This window comes from Natator depressus, chromosome 4 (genome assembly GCF_965152275.1).
Source record: "Natator depressus isolate rNatDep1 chromosome 4, rNatDep2.hap1, whole genome shotgun sequence".
NCBI lineage: Eukaryota > Metazoa > Chordata > Testudines > Cheloniidae > Natator > Natator depressus.
In genome coordinates, this window is record NC_134237.1 from 92127772 (window position 1) to 92148570 (window position 20799).

The 20799-nt window shown below is 41.5% G+C and overlaps 1 protein-coding gene across 2 annotated transcripts in view; it reads right to left on the bottom strand.

Moving 5' to 3' along the window:
* ATP10D (ATPase phospholipid transporting 10D (putative)) overlaps positions 1 to 20799 on the bottom strand; it is a 113432-nt gene that overhangs the window by 37212 nt on the left and 55421 nt on the right. For both annotated transcript variants that reach the window (XM_074951462.1, XM_074951460.1), the window contains exons 2-7: positions 17394 to 17702; positions 12607 to 12801; positions 8635 to 8839; positions 3664 to 3749; positions 1910 to 2016; positions 989 to 1120 (exon numbers count right to left, since the gene is read on the bottom strand). In XM_074951462.1, the coding sequence (XP_074807563.1) occupies positions 989 to 1120; positions 1910 to 2016; positions 3664 to 3749; positions 8635 to 8839; positions 12607 to 12801; positions 17394 to 17662 (994 nt within the window). In that variant the 5' untranslated portion in view covers positions 17663 to 17702. The remainder of the gene's footprint in view (positions 1 to 988; positions 1121 to 1909; positions 2017 to 3663; positions 3750 to 8634; positions 8840 to 12606; positions 12802 to 17393; positions 17703 to 20799) is intronic.

Consider the following 20799-nt stretch of genomic DNA (forward strand, 5'->3'; position numbering starts at 1 on the left):
TCATAGCACAGATAAGCCTCAATCTTCAACTTTCAATGCCTAGGCCAGGGGTCAGCAAACTGTTTGGCCCAAGGGCCACATCCGAGTGGGGAAATTGCATGCAGGGCTGGGACAGGGGGTTGGGGTGCAGGGTGTGGAAGGGAGTGTGGTGTGCAGGAAGGGGCTCAGGGCAAGGGGCTGGGGCAGAGGAGGGGTGCGGTGTGTATGAGGGGGCTCAGAGAAGGGGGTTGGGGTGCAGGAGGGGTGCGGGGTGCAGCAGGGGGCTCAGGGCAGGGAGTTGGGTTGCAGGAGGCATTCAGGCTTCGGCCCAGTACCGCTTACCTGGAGCGGCTCCGGGGTGGCAGCGGCATGCATTGGGGCCAGGGCAGGCTCCCTGCCTGCCTTCCCTGGCCCTGGCCCCACCCTGCGCCGCCCTGGGAAGCGGCCAGCACCACGTCCCTGTGGCCCCTGCGGGAGGGAAGGCAAGGAGCTCCGCACACTGCCCTTGCCTGTGGGTACCTCCCCCGAAACTCCCATTGGCTGCAGTTCCCCGTTCCCGGCCAACGGGAGCTTCGGGGGAGGTACCCACAGGCAAGAGCAGCGCACAGAGGGGGACGCAGGGACGTGGTGCCGGCTGCTTCCCGGAGCCCGTGGCACCATGGGGGTGGCAATCCCACTGGCCGGATCCAAAGCCCTGAGGGGCCAGATCCAGCCCATAGTTTTCCCACCCCTGGCCTAGGCCTACTAGGTATACAAGAAATTTAGCTAGTTGATATTAATTTATTTCAGATCACTCTTCATTCTTAACTCAGTTACTGTTGGGCAAAGAGTATCCTTGCTGAAAGAGTCAGACTATTCTTTTATTCCTAGATCCCATCGCACTGACAACCTCAAAAATAAAGCACTAAAAAACCTGCAGAGAAAAGGGGGGTGGATGAGACAACAAACAAACAAACAAACAAACAAACAAACAAACAAACTACTTTGCAGATCCTTATACTTTACTTACCTAAAGCACCAATTAAACACATTAAAATCAGAAGCAGAACACACCAAAGGACATCAATGTTCACTCTCCTTTCCAATTTACTGCGTTTGTAACGAGGGCCGCTGTTATTCAGCATTGCTTTGGTTTCATGACCTGTAACACGCCATAAATGTTTAATTTTCCTTCTATGGCAGATATTCAAACCAAAACTCAAATACATCCCTGAAAGACTGAGAAAATTGGATGCATGTGTTAATTAGTATTTGGACCGGAGTTCTAAACTTAAGCAAAGCAATTATCTGCCAATACAATGCATCGGTTAATTCTGCTCTAAGAAGAAAAGCTTCTGTTTTGTTTGGCCCCCTGTATACTTCTCCATTCTTTCTAACAGAAGTTGCACTTCAAGGTGGATTATTACTTTCTAAATATGAACTGTAGTGCTTGCTCAAGGGGCCAGACTGATTGCTCTGGAGACTTGTCCTTTGTCAAAGAATACACACAGGACAGGCAATAACAGCACAACCTCAATCCTGAAACAGAAGGACATGGCATCAGTCTCAATATGCCAATCACATTCTTTGGACTCTATTTTGAGGCAACTACTAAACAGTGCTAATTGTGGAGAGGGTGGGGAGAGGGGACGCGTTCACATGGAACTGAACTGAGATCACTTATCTGTGCTCACATATTACAGCAGCATAAAGCTCTAAGACAGAAACCAGTTTATTTCACATAGCCTACTGAACAGCCATTAGCAATGCTTCCAGGTACTACTCCCCAGTGCTAGACTGAAAGTGGCAATCTAAAGGTGAAAGGCTCTATTTCCCATTTACCAGTGCCCGAACCGTACTGTTTCTCAAATCAGGTAAATACAACTTAAAAAGGAAACCGTGAAGAACTCACGTTTGCATGAAAATCAGTGCAAGCCCCCGGTCCACTAACCTGCATACACCACAATGCCCACAACGGCTTCTGTGTTTCTGATTGTGCATCCTCGTAACAGCAAGTTCTCTCTACTCAGGCCCACTCGCTCCTTGTTTGAATGTTCACTGCAAACACAGTGCATTACTTAACAGGTGTGCCGGAGCCTCCCACAGAATCTATAGCAACCAAGTCTCAAAAGCACCCTGGGGCAGATTTTCGCCCAGTACCCAGCAACTCCCATTGTGACACGTACAGATTTTCAACAAAGCTCAGCACCGAACATATTGATCTCTTTTGAAAATCTGGACATGCATGCTCTCTTGGTTTATACTGAGATTTCACAAGTTAACAAGTCAAAGGTTTGGCAGCAGCATAATTAGAAGAAAATCCTACAAAAGGGCAACATAGCGATCTCAGGACCAACACTAAGAATGGAAAGCAGACACTTCAACCCAGCACATCCCAATTCATACTACATGTGTATACTGGGGAGGAACTCTGATGGTATCAGCCCCAGCTATGCCTCAATCAAACCTGTGCTTAGGAACCTGAGTAGAACCTGGGCCCCTCTTGACAGCTGTTAAAACATGATCCCCACCTTGTAGTGCAGAAATGACCTAACAGCAGGGTCCCCAAAATATTCTACAGCCTCGCTCTATCCTAGGCTGTCAAATGACCAAGGTCGTGGCTAATACACAGTTAGGACCTATCAATACTAGGAGACAGAATGCTATATTAACGGTGTTGTAAGCAGGTTAATTATAATATAGTCAGTCTATGTTTTTCCCTCCTTTTCTCTCATTTATAATTTTTATTCTCCATGCTATGGGGGGCAGAGAAGGGGCACCATAGAAACAGCGAGTTTCAAAATTAAAATGGAAATAGTTTGCATTAAAAAATATTTTGCACCATAAACGGTGCTTTTCACACAGATGTCACAAACTCTTTACAAAGGAGATTTTACAGATGGGAAAACTGAATCCCAGGGAAGTTAAGCAAGTTGCCTAGGGTCACACAGCAAGCGAGAGGCAGAGTCAGGCCAGGTCCACACTACAGAGTTTTGCTGGTCTAGCCATGTTGGTTAGGAGCATAAAGAATACAACAAAAATTACCACACTCTTAACCAACCTAGCTAGGCTGGCAACCACTCCCCTCAGGCAGATACCATTTATACCCGAAACAGGAGTTCTTTTGCTAGCACAGCTTATGTCATTTGAAGAAGTGGTTTAACTATACTGACAAAAAACTCCTTTTGCTGGCATAAGCCGTGTCTCCCCTAGAGGGCTTTTCTGGTATAGCTATATTGGCAAAGCCTTTGCAGGGTAAACTAACCCTGAAGAATAGAGCACAGGCCTCTTCGTTCCCAGTTCCAGTCTTTCATCATTAGACAATACTGTCTCTCTATTCAGACTACGGTCCAGAATGAGTATTAGGGAAAGCGTTATTGCAGGCATCACAAATGATTAAAAACAGATAAGAGAGCCATTTTGAAAAAAAGAAGGTACCAGTGTGAATTACAGTATAAACTAGGCGCTTGAAAATTTCATTCTAACAAAAATTAATCAAGGAGCCTCCGCCATTCACAAGCTTTGGTACAGAAAGCATTTTTGGAGCTCCAGGTCTTCTCAACCATGCACACAAACTTAAGGGTGCAACTAGAATCGGACAATGTGATTTAAATATAAGGTGTTTTAAAAAGTAAACATTACAAGCCTTCAACAAATGAGCCAAATTACCATAACAAATGGCAAATTCCCTCTAAGCCTACTTACACAAAGCCACGGAATCGACTGAGGTCATTGTTAGGACTTTCACATTCTATTCTACTTGAAAACTTCTCTGGATCAATTTCAGAGACCTATATTCACAGGGAAGAACATAAAATTCAGACAAGGAGTGATGTAGCTTACAAAAATTATTAATTCACAGCAGCAGTTTCAGACTTTGCAGTAGTTCATAATAGCAAGTATTGCAACGTGGAACAAAAGCAGGTATTTTGATAAATCAGAATGCAAGATGAATGGAGAGATTGCCTAGCCAACATAAAACCCTGGATGTATCAGATGAACTGCTGATGCTTCATGGACACAACCGGGCTGTAGACTATACCAACAGAAGGGAAGTTTTGCCAGTAAAACTTTCTAGTGTAGACAAAGCCTAACTAGTGCTAGAGAAATGATTATTGCAGAGAACAAGAACTACAAGTGATGAATAAGCAGGAGCAGTTGAGCAACAGAATGGCAAACAGTTACCTGCCTTGAGAAAATTCCCTTCTTAAAAAAGACTGAAAGTTGGCAAGTACTATGGAAAAGTGTATGTGATTTTGCAGAATTACTTAGAACCCACAATTCCAACTGAAATTAATGGGATACATGAAGATTCTGCAGCTTTGAAAATCTGGCCTCTGATATCGAAATAGAATGCTTTCTCAGTAGAATGCTTTACAAGAGAGTTCCTTGACATGTCAGCTATTCTTTAAAGAAAGAGTATTAGACTCAGGTTGTCAAATTCAAAGTCTACAACTCATAGGTTTTATTTGAAATATCTTCTTCATAATTAAGGGTTTCAAAGAACCCTGAATTCTCACATTAGACTTCTTTCCATCGATAGAGGATGCCAACCCTGAGGCTAAGATATAAATCCACAGACAGAGTTTGAACGTTAGAAATCTAAGCTTGGTATTTTCTTATTTACACATACCTTGCTGGCCTGCTGTTAATTTTGACATACTGTCAGAAATGCCTAGAGCCTCTGATAGACGCCTCTTGTCATTTATAAATATAAATAATTAAATATATAGGGCCTCTTTCTCCTCTGCCCTGCTCCTTGTTTATTTACACAACATTAGGAGATATTAAAAAGACTAGAGCTGTTCAGCTTAGAAAAGAGACAACTAAGGGGGGACACGATAGAGGTCTATAAAATCATGAATGGTGTGGACAAAGTGAACAGAGAAGCAAATGTTATTTACCGTTTCACACAATGCAAAAAAATAGGGTCACCAATGAAATTAATAGGCACAGGTTTAATACAAATATGAGGAAGTACTTTTTCACATAATGCTCAATTAACCTGAGGAACTCATTGCCCTGGGATGTTGTGATAGTCAAAACTATAACTGGATTTAAAAAAAAAAACAAAAAACAAAAGCAAACTAGGTAAGTTCCTGGAGGATAGGTCTATCAATGGCTATTAGCCAAGATGGTCAGGGATATAACGTCACGCTCAGAGCGACTCTAAACCTTTGACTGTCAGAATCTGGGAGTGGAAGACTAGGGTGTACCACTCCAAAATTACCCTGTTCTGTACACTCTCCCTGGAGCTCTGGTACTGGCCACTGTCAGACAGGATACTGGGATAGATGGACCATTGGTTTGACCCAGTATGGCAGCTCTTATGTTCTTATGAGTGCAAAGTGGCTGTAAAATGCTACTATTCTGATCAGCAGTATTTTACACCCACTTTGCACAGGAGTAAGTTATTCCACAACGTACAAGGCTGTGGAAAATCAGGGCTCATCTACCCACAAACTGGAACCAAATTAACTAAATCTGTTTTAATTCATATCTTTAGTTATTTTGGTGTGAGTCTGTATGTAGACAGGTTTCAGAGTAGCAGCCATGTTAGTCTGTATTCGCAAAAAGAAAAGGAGTACTAGTGGCACCTTAGAGACTAACCAATTTATCTGAGCATAAGCTTTTTCGATGAAGTGAGCTGTAGCTCACGAAAGCTTATACTCAAATAAATTGGTTAGTCTCTAAGGTGCCACTAGTATTCCTTTTCTTTTTGTATGTAGACAGTTACTGCAGATTAAGCGTGTCCTATTTAGAGTTAATTTAAATAGAAATTGTTACTTGTTCTACAGGAACTGTGGTTTGTTAGATGTTGCAGTCAGTGTGGATCCCACTCAAGGTGTGCATGTGCCTTAAGCATACAAGATCGGATACTTCTGAACAACAGTGTCAGCTGGAGCCGTGCACATGCCCTATATCTCCTTGCGTTCCCGTACAAGGCCGTAAAGAGTGGCATGGCCACAATCCCCACTCAGTTTCTCTGTGTGGGTGTGTGCGCGCTACAGAGGACTGCCAAGCAGGACCTCCACTGGAGGTTCAGATCCTTCTGCCCCCATGGGGATGTTTATGGGGCAGAAGACAAACTTCATATAGAGGGTTAGTCTTCTCTTAAAGCATTATCTGAACAAATCAATACTAAATAGGAAAAGTCATTAAATATCTGTTTGTACAAATTTTTAAGATTGGCTGTAAGGGTACTGAATGCTTTCTGCCTCTAATATTGTTTTTTCTAATTTTTATGTTTACTTATAAAAAGTATCCACAGAAATACTATTGCAAAGCCCAAGAAACTGTTTATATCCTGCTAACCTGCACAGTTAGCAAATATTCAAAACAAAAGTGTCACTTATTTGTCAGAGAGAACAGAAAAAGAACTAGATAAATTCTCGGAGGATAGGTTCATCAATGGCTATTAGCCAGGATGGGCAGGGATGGAGTCCCTAGCCTCTGTTTGCCAGAAGCTGGGAATGGGTGACAGGGGATGGATCACTTGATGATTACCTGTTCTGCTCATTCCCTCTGGGGCACCTGGGATTGGCCACTGTCGGAAGACAGGATACTGGTCTAGATGGACCTTTGGTCTGACCCAGTATGGCCGTTCTTATGGTGGGAATGAACAACACACGTCACATTAGTCAAACACAGATTGAAGAAGAAGAGACGATCTCCCAAACTTGGCATCAAACCTAGCAGACATGACAAGCGTGTAATATTTTAACAAGGGTGAAATATTTTACAGAAGTTAGCACTTTGCTCACCATTCCTGATTTGCAAATCAAGGATATAAGCATGATTCTGAAGCAGACTGAAGCCATTGCAGGCAATTAATTGTCATTATTGAGGAGGGGGTAGAACGGCACACCTTTCATATGTTCTCTGAGTACAGCCACCAAGTGAGTTCTGTAAAACCTTTAGCAGGACCATGACTTCTGATCACATGATGCTTGAATGAAGAATACAATTATGGCTGAGGTTGGTGTAAGGGCTGCAGGTGAAGCTTGGCTAACAGTGTCACATATGTATACACTGATATATGGCCTAGCAGCTTCAGACATGTATGCACCATTGTTCTTGGGTTTGATCTTAAGCCCCTTGCCAATGACTGAAGGGACTAGAACCTGTCCTCTGACAGGTAACCTCTTACCACCAAGAGTCAATCATAGCTCCTATGAACCCAGTTATCTGCAATGGAATCAGTGACAGTTTTTCAAGTTCACAAGGAGTCCTAGTTTGGAGAACAGGAAGTGGATGTATGACAGGGCTGCCAAGGTCTGCAGGAACCTGCATCTGATCAGCCAGTTATGGATAAGTGTGAATTCTTCATAAGTACACTACCACTGCTGCCAGGCATTTTGTGAATACTCTTGCTGCTATGGAGCATAACCCTGTATTGATAATAGTTGGGCCCCACTGTGAATCTTAGGTACTTCCTGTGGGCTGGATGGGTAGAGACATGGAAGTACATAACCATGAAACTGTCCTAAGCTTGGAGAGATGGACTGAGGGAGGCAAGCACTACCATCCTGAACATTTATTTGTTGAGTCTCCCCAGGTCTAGGAAAGTACCACCCCTCCCCTTTTCCTTCCCCCATTCTTCTTCGGGATAAGGAAATACTGGGAGTACAAACCTCCTCCCCTGAATTCCAGTGGTATCTCTACGATGGATCTTAGATGCAACAAACAACAAGACCACTTCCACCTGTAAAAGGCTTTTGTGAGAAGGGTCCTTGAAGAGAGACAGGAGGGTAGTGGATAGCAAATAGAGAACAGAACTGGATGGGGTAGCAAGGGGCAATGATCTCTAGCGTCCATCTGTCCGATGGGATGACAGAACACGCCCGGTGGAATAGGACAATGCAGCTTCCAAAGGTCAGGCTGTCTGGACTGGATCTGATGCGACTCCTGACAGTCCCATCAAATTTTTCAATGGAATTATCCCACCACAGGATGGGCAGGGATTGTAGCCTGCAGGTTTCAAATCTACCAATGTTGCGAAGCCATATAAAGGGATTTGTAGGTGAAAGAGTGTATGAGGGGATCTCTACAAGGGATGTGTGACCATCCAATATTCAGTCCAGATGGGCTGATATTGTTCATGGCTGTTGTATGTCAAAAAATCAGAAGGGTTCGGAAGGTTTTATGAAGTGTTTGAAATAATTTAGCCAAATCCGAGAACCAGCAGGTCTGATGGACACTTGCCAGGTTACATCTTGCTGCCACAGGTGGTAAGAAGGAACAGAGGGAGGGTTGGGGATGCCCTTCCCTTTATGCCCTTGCACGAGAGCACAAGGAGGCACAGCGAGCACGTGCAGTGCTGATGGAAACTGCTATTCAAAAAACTCCAGTCTCACATGCATAGAGGCACAAAGGCAGACCTATAGCGGAATCCACACTGACATTTACCTGAAGAAGAATTTTTTTTACTGACTTACATTGATTTGAAATAGGACACTCTTAACCTGAAATTAGTGACCACACACAGATTTGCAGTGAAATAACCAAAGGTGTGAATTAAAACTGATTTAGTTATTTTGGTTCCAATGCAGGTGAGACAAGCCTCACCTCAACAACCAAGTAGATGAACTAGAGATTTTTTTTTAAATAATTTTTTAAATAAAATTCTTGAAACATCAGTTTTCTTAAAAGTGATTAGAAATGCACAATGGTCACCTGCTCTGCATATCCTCTCACCACCTGCCTCTGCTTCAGATTGGTCTCTCCATCAAGGCTGGCTGTTTCAATGTGACAGATCCCATCTGGATCAGTAGAGTATAACAACACCATATCAGCAGGAATTATCTCATTACATGAAAGTCGAATGAAGTCCCCAACATTAACATCTTTCCAGCACTGATCTATGTATTTCTTCTCTTTCCTGAAATATATATAAAAGTCTAAATGAAAAATTCCACAAGCTGCAAGCTCAAATTAATAAACTAACTACAAAAGATTATTGTTTTGACTACAAAATAGTTAGTCTAAATCAGTATGCACCAAAGTGCTGGGGAGACAGTTTACTAATTTAGGGTGAGTGTACCCACAACACAATCAATTGCTGGATCAGGGCCAGACCTTATACATGAGAATAAAAACACATTCTGTGAGGTTGACCTGGGTAAATCTCAGCACAGAATTTGGTCCTTTGATTTCTATTCCCACGGAGAAGTAGTGTTCTAAAATTCTCTCACTATGTGAATTACACTTCCAAATTATGTAAACCAAGTGTCAAATCTTCATCTCTCTCTCTCCTGACGGTGACTCCAGAATCCAAATTTTTGTCTCTTAATTGGATAGGCAAGTACACAAAATCTTAAACATTTAGCTGGCACATCACTGAATATTTAGAACATAATTCTACTTAAAACATTTGCATTTATGTATTTTTGAATAGCTCTGAGGTCAACATTGTAAGGTGCAAAGATCTTGCAACTCCAAATAAAGTCAAGAAGGAGTTTAGGGCTCTCAGCACCTTGCAGAATTGGACCCTTTATTACGAAAGCCCTTAAAATATTGTTTTTGATGCTTATTTCTTCTTCTTCTTTCCATCTACTTCTGCTGTTCAGTGCTTACCTGAGACCATAATCCTCCTTTTATATGATCACAGACGGTTAATGTGAACATTATTTTGATGCAACAGGATTAGGATTTCAGGTAAGGAGTAAGCAATGAGCATCTGATGAACTGTGGGCACCAGTACAGAATGCACCGGTGCAAGCAGACGGAGTGCGATGATTGCTCCAAGTGATCAAACCTTCTTGGTGGTAGGAACACTTCTGTGTCTTATTGTGAATGGACAAAAGGCATTTCTGGTGTCAGGTATTATTACCATTTAACCTGGAGCCTAAGAGATCAACCAGTGCACTATTTTTGTACAGACTGGCAGATTAATGTACTGGCATTGATCAAATTGTTAGCTGAGTAAAATGTTGCAGGCAAACAAAAAAAACAATTTCAATGAAAAAGAAAATATCAGAGAACTATTTCATACATTAGATTTTGTAACTAAAACTTTTGGAACCTGAACTATTTGACAGCATCCCCTTAAAAGTGCAAGCCTAAAAGGGAGATGTCACAAAGGAAACATAAGTAAGTGGTGTACTGACAGATTTCCCTAGTTAAGCACAGGTGACTTCATATCCTTCAAAGTGCAACAGAACCAAGAGTAGGACACTATAAAAGCTAAAGCTAGCCTAAAAATAAAATTAGTGCAAGTCACATGCCTGCCTCCTTCTCAAGATCGTTATCATGGGTTTTCCAAGCAGTCATAAAATCAATACTGTAGTATGGATGTAGAAAATAAATAAACCCACATTAATGTATATTAGAAGCATTCTAAAACATTCCTGGTGTTAAAATTGAATTACCACCTTTATGCATTGCTCATTCCCAATAATGTTGTAATGCTATATCTGAAATGAGACATAGGAAATCTGGAGTATGACTGGCTAACCACTTTCGAAGGAGGTGGGCACCATGTGCTAACATCTCACGGCACTCCTGCCTAGAATGTTCAAGCCTCCTCACTCTAGAGGGCCCATTAACATCAACAGCTCTATCGGTGTCTACATTATCTGATGAATCACACATTCTGTACATTTAAGAATTGGTTCTTAATTTGTTTACCAGAGAATACTACATTAGGAACTCATGAAATCATTTTTGTTTTAGTGTTAATGCACTTTAATGTATGTCTGTGCCACAGACACAGGCATCTACACAGAAAATCAATGAATTTTTCTTATTAAAAATGTACCTTAAAGATAATAAATTCATACATAGTAAACATTCATATGTATCACTAGCTTTAATTTTCCTGAAATACATCTTCTAAAGCTATTTGTACATATAGGCACGATACACTATTTTGTTATCTGTATCGCAGATAGTCGTGCTGAAGGTGGGGAGGGGGCAGAAGAATGAACAGCAGCTAGTAAAACAATCTAGTTTATGAAGAAGACCCTAAGAAAAAAATTAAATCATACCAATTAAAAACATACATCTTTTACATGCACAGCTGGAGAAATTTTACAGATTCTTACAAAAATAATAAATTCCCACATTATATTGATCATTATTAATTTTTTTAAAAAAGAAAAAAAGTCACAAGGCAATATTACTAGTTGCAAATTAAATTTCCACTGACAGGAACTACACTTATTTAGTCTGAGTAACACAAAGAGAATTCAGAAACCCAAATATTTGGATGCTCCAGCCTACTGAGACTGAATAGCATTCATGGGACCTGCAGTTTATCAGCATAACTACATGAGACTTTGCCCTCAAGCCTTCTACCATTAACACATGCAGGACTTTAAAGGAGAGAAATTACTTCAGCTCTCTAAAAGTTTAATTGTATTCCTGTTTCAGGCTCCAATCATAATTGGCTGAATAATTTTACTCCCAGAAAGTTGCTGTACCCAGGAGATATTTGTATTTACAGAACTGGATGCAATTTTGTTTCTTTGCAATTACATTAAGAAAGCATTCTCCAGGTTATTCATATTGTTATGGAACTAACTCTCAAAAAAAAATAAAAATAAAAAATCAATAGGGCATGCTACATGTCAGAGAACTAAAATTTTTCATCCTGAGAATTAATCACAAAATAATACTCATCATTTACATAGGGCTAGATTGTAATTTTGCAATCTGCCCTGAGGGAGGCCATGTCTACACTAGGGGGAGCCAAGGGTTTACTTCAATCAGCTAACACATGTTGAAACTATAACTTGTCTTATACGTAAACTAGGATTTTAACATGTGTTAGACAACACATTTTTTAAAAAAAAAACACTTTATTTTCAAAGTGAAAAAAAGGTGTGAGCATCAGTGTGTGGCTGCACAGACCCAGTCCCTGCTTCCTCCATGGGAGAAATAAACTGTGCCACACCCTTTCTTGGTGCAGCTTACTTCCCTCTCTGCAATGCTTCAGCTGCGCACTTGCTCTCCCTGCATGCTACTCCCTGAAATAGCTATCACAGCAAATGAATAATGGGGCTCCTTATACCCCTGCGTGATCACACAGCAAGAGTAATGTGGTCCATAGTACTTTCCATTTGATAATTATTAATTAATTTAGCCTCACAATACCCTTGCACAGTAGGTATGTCTGAACTATTATCCTTGTTTTACAGATGAGGAAACTAAGGTGCAAAAGGTCACCTAGGAAACTTGTGGTAGCATCAGGAAAAAACCAAGGATTTCTCCCAATCTTCGTAGCCAATGTCCAAGTGAAGAAAGGAACTGGTCATGTCCTATTATCATCACTTATTTGGGAACTCTTTACTAGTTGATTTAAAAACATAACAGCATTAATTTAAGGAAAGCATGGTTCACAATGGTGTTATGCAAACTTTTTCAACTGCCATTGTATTATAACCCTGGGTCGCAACATCCCTGATATTCTGGTTCTGCGACTGTTTAACAGACACTAACAACTGTTCCAAATTGTGCGACAATAGCAGTGCGACAATAGCAATGCGAGTGAAATAAGTCTCTTTTAAACCAAAATAAGAATGTGACCAAGTGATCAATCCAGAAACCAATTTTGTTAAGGTTCCTCAAACTTACTGTTTTGTATATTCACACTAATAATACACACTGTATATTATTCATCAATAACAAAGTCAGACAAACACTTACCTGCTGTATACTTTAGTTAATAAGTTGTTTATCTGCTTATCTAATTTGTATTTTGAGTAATCCTCAAGGCCATCTTTAACTGCAATAATTGTGAGAACAACTACTAGAGGTAACATGGTAATTTCTTTCTGGAAGGCTTCCACCAGTGGAACCCAGTTCAGGACAACTAAAAATAGGAAATATAAATTGGCAGCTCTGAAACAAACAAAAAAACAGATGCAGGAGTTAGGAATGGAATGAAGTTTAGGAGGTGAGTAAAAGGCAGGTGACACATGTAATGACCTGCAGTTCACTAGCAAACTGAGTTAAGCAGAAGTTTCTATGTACTTTAGAAGTAACATTTATGCAGAGCTTTATGTTGCGTAAGAGGCTGCATGCTGGAAAGAGACATGGCATCCATGTACCTTAAATACCAAGAAACTAAACTGAGCTCTTACCATGCAACCAGAGCTTCAAAATGATAACTCCTTTTCACAGGCAACATAATGCCAAAACATTCCTACATCTCTCAGCTTGATTTTTGTACAAAATTAGCAGTTGTCAGCAAAGATCAACATATTAGAAGACACCATGCTTTTTATATCCAAAGTTATTAAAATGTTAGCAGAAGCCTTATGTCCACACATCTCAGCATCATTCAGATATTCAGTGATGAGGTCACACCAACAAATTTTAATTAAATTTCCCGCAAAAGATCTATTACCCTATATAGAAACACAAGCACATTATCTTAAAGGTCATCTCCATGCAAACCTCAAACATCTCAATTTTAGCATTTAACGGCTTCAGCCATGCCCAATATCACTTAGAAATTTTCTATTGTCAATGTTGAGGCAAAACACAGAAGCAATAAGCATCAGGAATCTCGCCCCCTGCCCACACAATCAAAATTTAACTTAAAGAAAACATGAAACACTTATGCATCGATTGAAAAATTACATAATTATAGCTTCACCTTCCAACTTTTCAACACACCTTTCATTAGCAGCCTTCCTTGGTACAGGTTATTACAGTAACATATTCAATCAAGTGGGAAAACAAATACAGATCACCAGCAATTTCTGGCCTTAGATAAGTGGAAAGATGTAAACAAGAAACTACCATAAACAAAGGATACAGAAAGAGTTGAAGCACTTTCAGCATTTAACTGTTTAATCATCAAATTGTGCACATTTTAACCATCAAAGCAATAACCTTCTTTGAGAGCATTAGAGGGACTTCTATAAAGAAAATTCAAAGCACTTACACACATTTTCATGGAGTAAAACATCCTGAAATAACAGGTCAATAGGGCATATTGTACACACCAACAGATTAGTCACCATTTGTATCTTTGATATTCCAAACGTAACTAAACATGTTTGGTATAGCTAAGGCCCTACCAAATTCACAGCCATGAAAAACACATCACGGACCATGAAATCTTGTCTCCCCCATGAAATCTGGTTGTCCGTGTACTTTTACCCTATACTACGCTCTTTTATACTATATGGTAAAAGTATATACAAGTACACAATGTTTCTCAAACTGGGGGGGTCCCTAACAAAAGGGTCAAGCTGATTGTAGAGGGGTTTCAGTATTGCCACCCTTTCTTCTGTACTGCCTTCAGATCTGGGTGACCGGAGAGTAGCGGTTGCTGGCCAGGTGTCCAGGTCTGAATGCAGTGTCACTGTCAGCAGCTGCACAGAAGTAGAGGTGACATGGTATGGTATTGCCACCCTTATTTCTGCACTTCTGCTGGCAGCGGCACTGCCTTCAGAGCTGGGTTCCCAGCCAGCAACCACTAATCTCTAGCCACTTAGCTCTGAAGGCTGCGCTGCTCCTGGTGGTGACACTGCCTTCAGAGCTCAGCACCCATCCAACAGCTGCCGCTCTCCAGCCAACAAGTTCTGAAGGCAACGCAGAAGGGTGGCAATACCACAACCCCCCCTACAATAGCTTTGCAACCCGCTTTTGGGTCGGGACCCCCAGTTTGAGAAACGCTGACTTAAGGGCTTTACAGGTTTATATTTTGCTGTTTTTAAATACATATTCATGTTTTGTTACAACTCTGTGACATTTAAAGATTAAATATCTGAAACCATAAAGTTCAAAATTTAAAAAATGCTATGACCATGACATTTATGAAAATAGACCGTGAATTTGGTAGGGCCCTAGGTAGAGGTTTCCACATGATCCACTAGTACAGGGGTCAGCAACCTATGGCACGTATGCCCAAGGTAGCACACAAGCTGATTTTCAGTGGCACTCTGCTGCCGGTCTGGGGTTCTGACTGCCAGCCCCTTGCCAGCTGGGGTCCCAGCCGCTGGCTCCGCTCAGCCCACTGCTGGTCTGGGGTCCCGGCCGCCGGCCCGCTTAGCCCACTTCCAATGTCCCCAGGAAGGCAAACTCAGCAAGGAAAAGCAAGGGCAAGGATCACACTAAACTGATAAGATCTGTATTTTAAATTTAATTTTAAACGAAGTTTCTTAAAGGTTTTTAAAACCTTATTTACTTTACATACAACAATAGTTTAGTTATAGAATATAGACTTACAGAGAGAGACCTTCTAAAAACGTTAAAATTTATTACTTGCACGCAAAACCTTAAATTACAGTGAATAAATTAAGACTTGGCACACCACTTCTGAAAGGTTGCCGACTCCTGCACTAGTACGTTAGATCTTCTCAGGAATTCTTACCTGTTAAAGCTGGCTTCCTACATTTTCAGTCAAGAATTTATACGTGAAGGGCGTGTGATGTTGCACTCCATAATGTTTTATGGAAATATGCTTATGAGTGCGAATATGATGTAACTGGAATATGGTTTATGCAAGAGGTCTCTTGTAAGGTATCATTACAAAGCTTATAATCTACTGAGTGTATTCATCCTATTTGTATGTATGTATCATTCTTGTATCTGAAGATAGAAATATGAAGTATAACTCTGAGGTCCTATTGTAATTATGCAAACTGTGGGCCATTAATGGTGGTTTAGAATCTTCATGGCTCCCATTGACTAGGACAATTGGTTGTAAATGGCTCTGTTTACTTACAAACCTTCCTGGGTACATGCAGGCCAGCCCTGGAAGAATGGAGGCTGGGGTCTCACAGGACATGTGAGCATGTCACCTGATACTGGAATCCATCTTAAACCTGGTACTTTCCATTTAGAAGGAGGGGACCCAGAGAGACAAAAGGTTCTCTCCTTGTGCCAAAGCTATAAAAGGGAGTGGAACAGAACAAAGATGGCTGCCAGTCATGAGAACACCCCTAGTTTCCACCTAAGATGTCTGCTGGAACTAACAAGGACTGTACCAGACGAAAGAATTGGGCCCAGACTAGGAAGGAGTATAGCCTGTGAAAGAAGCTTATTGGAATATCTCTGAGGGTGAGATTTTACCTGTAATCAGTTTCTTAATGTATTAGGCTTAGACTTGTGTTTTTTTGCTGGCAGGGAAAATGGGCTCAGAGGTAATCTCAGCACATCAGGTGACAGTCCTAAGGGGGTCTCTATGACTGAACCCGTCACAGGACATTCCCTCCTCCCTCAGATGTTTATGCCACTTTCCTTGTTCTGGCTCCCTTTCTTGTGTTGAGACATCCTCTTCCATGTCTCCCATTGTATACCACACACAGACTGAAGCTACCAGTAACTCATCCACTCCCCACAAAATTAAAAATAAAAGAGACACAAACCCTGTTTCCATTCTCCAACCAACAGAGTTGCTGAGATGATTGTTTCAAACTGATGATCAGACAATGCAGAAAACAGAGAACAGATTTTTATCTTTTTTAAGTTCTACGTCTGCACCCTCCATTTAAACAAATCTGCCACTGATAGAACTGCAATCTCCCAATCTAGAAACAAGAGAAGGTCAAGAAACTTTGACTGAACTACAGCCCTCAAGACTTTGTGGTCAAAGAGTATCCACAGGGCAAAAATTACTAGAGTACCAGCCCTTTGATGACTTAAGGAAGCTTGGACTGAGGACATGACAGATGTTCTACATATCTCTTCCACTAAAGCTAGAGTGGACCAACCAAAAATCTCATCAATTGCAAGGCTTGTGACAGTGTCCTTGCTGGTTTTACAAAACCCATTTTTGGACACACACCCCCCGAGGCCACCATGTTGCTTCCCCAAGCGAGCCCTCCCACCACCCCCTTAACATCACCTTTCAAGCCAGCCGCCATGCAAATTCATAGAGTGGCTGAAGAAAAGGAGAACCAACCTCATTCTTCTCCACCACTACACCTGCCAAACAGGATGGGGGTGAAATCTTATCATATGCTGCTCTATGTCAGTGATCCAAGAGGAGGGACCATCTAACTCAGGAGTGAGGGACTTTTTTTCTGTCATGGGCCATTGACCCACAGAAGAACATCAATCGCAGACCACTCACCCACCGGGGTGGTTGAGGCTCAGGGCTTCCCCCTGCAGCAGGGCAAGCTGGTGCTTGCAGCTCCAGCCCCATGGGGGAAGGGGCGGATGGACGCTGCAGGCCGGATGAAATTAACCAACACTCCGGATCCAGCCTGTGGGCCGTAGGTTCCCCACCCCGATCTAACTAATCCGAAATGGTGAAAGAAAGGACATGACACCAGATGAGGAGAGATACCTCTTTTGAGTATCAGTTTTGGGATAATGTATCTTGTTACAAAGTTATCAGAACTGATTGCTAAATTCAGGAGAGAAGAGTAGTTTATAAAAACAAATCTGTAGATATTAGCACATGAATTTCAAACAAACAAACAAAAAAACCCACATTCGAATAATTTCCACAATTACACACAAGAATCCTTTACCTGTAAAACTGTTCAAATAAATTCCGTGGTAGAAAGTTGAATAAAGTGTATTTAGTAGTCCGTATTCTGTTGTTCATATATAATTTTGATACCTTTTCATACTCTTCTTTAAAGTGTCCCAGACATGGTATAACTATCCTATGTCTGCTAGGCACTTTGGATGATTGATAACACTTGTCACATGAGGAGCTGCTGCTGCTTCCATCCCTGCCTTCTGCGGATACCAGACGCTGCCAGCGATATCGGGCCCATCGGATGGGGTCTGCCATATTGTCTGAAATGATTTGTGATCCAGGCCAGGTCTTCTTTCTAGCAAAATTTTAAAGTCAAGAAAATTACACAGTAAGTCTGGAGAAGCTTTAGTTCAAAATACAAACAAAAAAGCTGTTCACAATGGTTACTGCAAAGGCCTTTAAGTGAGGTTAACTTGGTTTGTTAACCTTACAATGAGAACTGAGTTACTACCCAATTTTGATTTCAAAATGAAAGGAATAGTTTATGTGAGGTAGAACCCTCTAATTGAATAGTGCAGTAATCTATATTGAAGGGCTATTTAGATTTAATTCTACCTCTCAGGAACTAGAAAGAGATATAATCACATCAGTTTTAGTTTAACACTTGTTTAAAATAATTGTACCATAAATACAAAGCACAATCTGCACCCCAATATCCATCAACTACTGATATAAAGACTTGTGAAAATTTTTCCCATAGAATACTTATGTTTTCCTGTGTAATGCTGACTAGTAGGTTGCCTGTAGTAGTTTAGTCAAAGGAATGTTAATGGAATTGTCTTCACTTATTTATAAACCTGCTGATAGCTATCACATTACATATATCCCTGTAATTAAATAACACTAGATCAAAGTGTGTGTATATTCAGACATTAGAACTTCATGAATACTAATGAATGATACTTACATTGTTTCACTTATCGATCCTGATTATAATGCAATGGCAGACAATTGCATTATGACAGGTTTCAGAGTAATATCACTGTAACCAACTACTTGTGAATGCCAGGAAATAGAATGCTAACTTCAAAGCAAGGGTCATTGTATTCAACAATGGAAATCCACAGACTCAATCTGCAATTGCTACTTATCAAAACTCAAGTAGGTGAATGTCTTCTGCAAGCAGGATCTATAAATACTAGTTTAAGGGAATGATCCTACATCTCTGGCCTGATGGATTCTGACACGGTGGAATACTGAGCAATTGGACAGCAACCCCCAAAGTTAGTTTGGGTAACCCTGAGACACTGAAGGAAAACTAGCAGATCACTACGTCTCTGCTATCATACTGGACTCACAAACTTTGACTCGCCTGTATTCTACCTGCTTTAACCTCTCATTTCTTTTTCTTAGCTAATAAACCTTTAGTTTACTAGCGAAATTAGCTGTCAGTGTTCTCTTTGGTGTGATGGCCAGAGTATCCATTGACCTGGGGTAAGTGACTGGGCTTTTGGGGCTGGGGGTAACACCATATGAGGTGATTTTTGGTTTAATAACCTTTCATCACAAAGTCCAGTTTGTTGGGGTGGTAAAACGGGGCTGGCTACCCTGTTTGTGGCTCCATGTAAAATTAATATAGTAATCCAAAACCACACATTTGTTACTGTCTTGGTGAAATCTAATTATAGAATATACCATCAGTTTGGGGTATCTGCTCTGTTTTCTGGCAGTCTGACCTGACATTGGCACACTCAATTGTATGCCATACCAAACAGCGTCATATGCTGCTCGACAACACTGATGGTACACAGAGGTACCATTTAAAATTATTAATCATATAAATCTCTAGATACAGGACCCAAAGATGTACATGCAATAAACTGGTACCTGAAGTCTGATAAATCCAAGCGAGAAATTTCAGAGTAGCAGCCGTGTTAGTCTGTATTCGCAAAAAGAAAAGGAGTACTTGTGGCACCTTAAATTTGTTAGTCTCTAAGGTGCCACAAGTACTCCTTTTCCAAGTGAGAAAGATGTTCAGGGCTATATATTGTCCATTATAAGACAATATTGCATGCTCTTCACTCAGAAAGCTAGGCCAGCACAGGATATCTAATATACTTCAATACCTTTACAGTAACATAATCTAAGGCATTTTTCAATCCCACTAAACAAGAGAAAGTCCTTGATTTAAGCAGTAACCCAACCAGCTATATTTACACTGCTCAGTATCCCATACATATACTGTTACGTTAATTCTTTTGCAGATTTATGGGTCTGTAGGCCCTCTAGCATTTACAGTAAGAGTGGCAGTCCGGTAGTTCAGAGTTGCTCTAGAATTCTAGTGCCGCTTTATGTACACAGCCTATAATTTAAATTTGGATTTGATACAACAAAACAAATCCCCTACATTTAAAAATTAAGTAGCCATGACAATGACCTGTCTTATTTAATATTTTTGTTAAGAGTCAGCTTCCAACAGGCCTTTCCTTATGAGAAGCATGAGAGAATAGTGGCATTTGCGGATGTGTGAAGACAAAGCTCCTGCACCTCACACAAAGGCCTCTCGGAATTGTGGGCCCTGCAGTCTGAGTTGCATATATTACAACCAGCTATAGGTCTCAATTCACACTTGTGTTATTTCTCTGCAGCATCCCAGCTTTCTTATCATGATCCTGCTTTTCCAGCCCAGGAACAGAGGCCAAGGGGGTTATTTCTTCCTAGGCCTCTGACAGACACAGACGACCACCAACCACCACTTGACATGTTTGATTCCTCCTCTAGTCATTTACCAAATATTAAGGCTACGATTTAGGTATGGGTATTTTTAGTAAAAGTCACGGACAGATCATCAGCAAGAAACAAAAAAAATCACAGCCCACTTCCTGTACGTAACTTATACCATAAATATCCCTGATTGAATCTTGGGGCGGGAGGAGGGATGGAAGGGGGGGGCACTGCCGGTGGGGGAGCCCAAGGCATCAGCTGGGGTGGGGTGTGGAGCCCACGGCACCAGCTGCCAGGGGGGAGCCACTGTGGGGGGGAAGAGCCCCGGGGGGCCAGCGGCAGCTCCGGCCGCCTCTGGGACCACTGCTCCGGCAGTCCCTGGGGCCAGCCACATCGGCCGCTGCAGAAATCGTGTAGGTCACACGGGGAGGGATAGCTCAGTGGTTTGAGCATTGGCCTGCTAAACCCAGGGTTGTGAGTTCAATCCTTGAGGGGGCCATTTAGGGCTCTGGGGCAAAAATTGGGGATTGGTCCTGCTTTGAGCAGGGAGTTGGACTAGATGACCTCCTGAGGTCCCTTCCAACCCTGATATTCTATGATAAGTCACAGAATCCGTGACTTCCATGACCTCTGTGACAAACACAGAGCCCTACTGATTATCCCTCCATGGTCAGACCGGGATCGCCAGCCATCTCACCAAGGCACTCATCCTTCCCATCCCCTAGGCT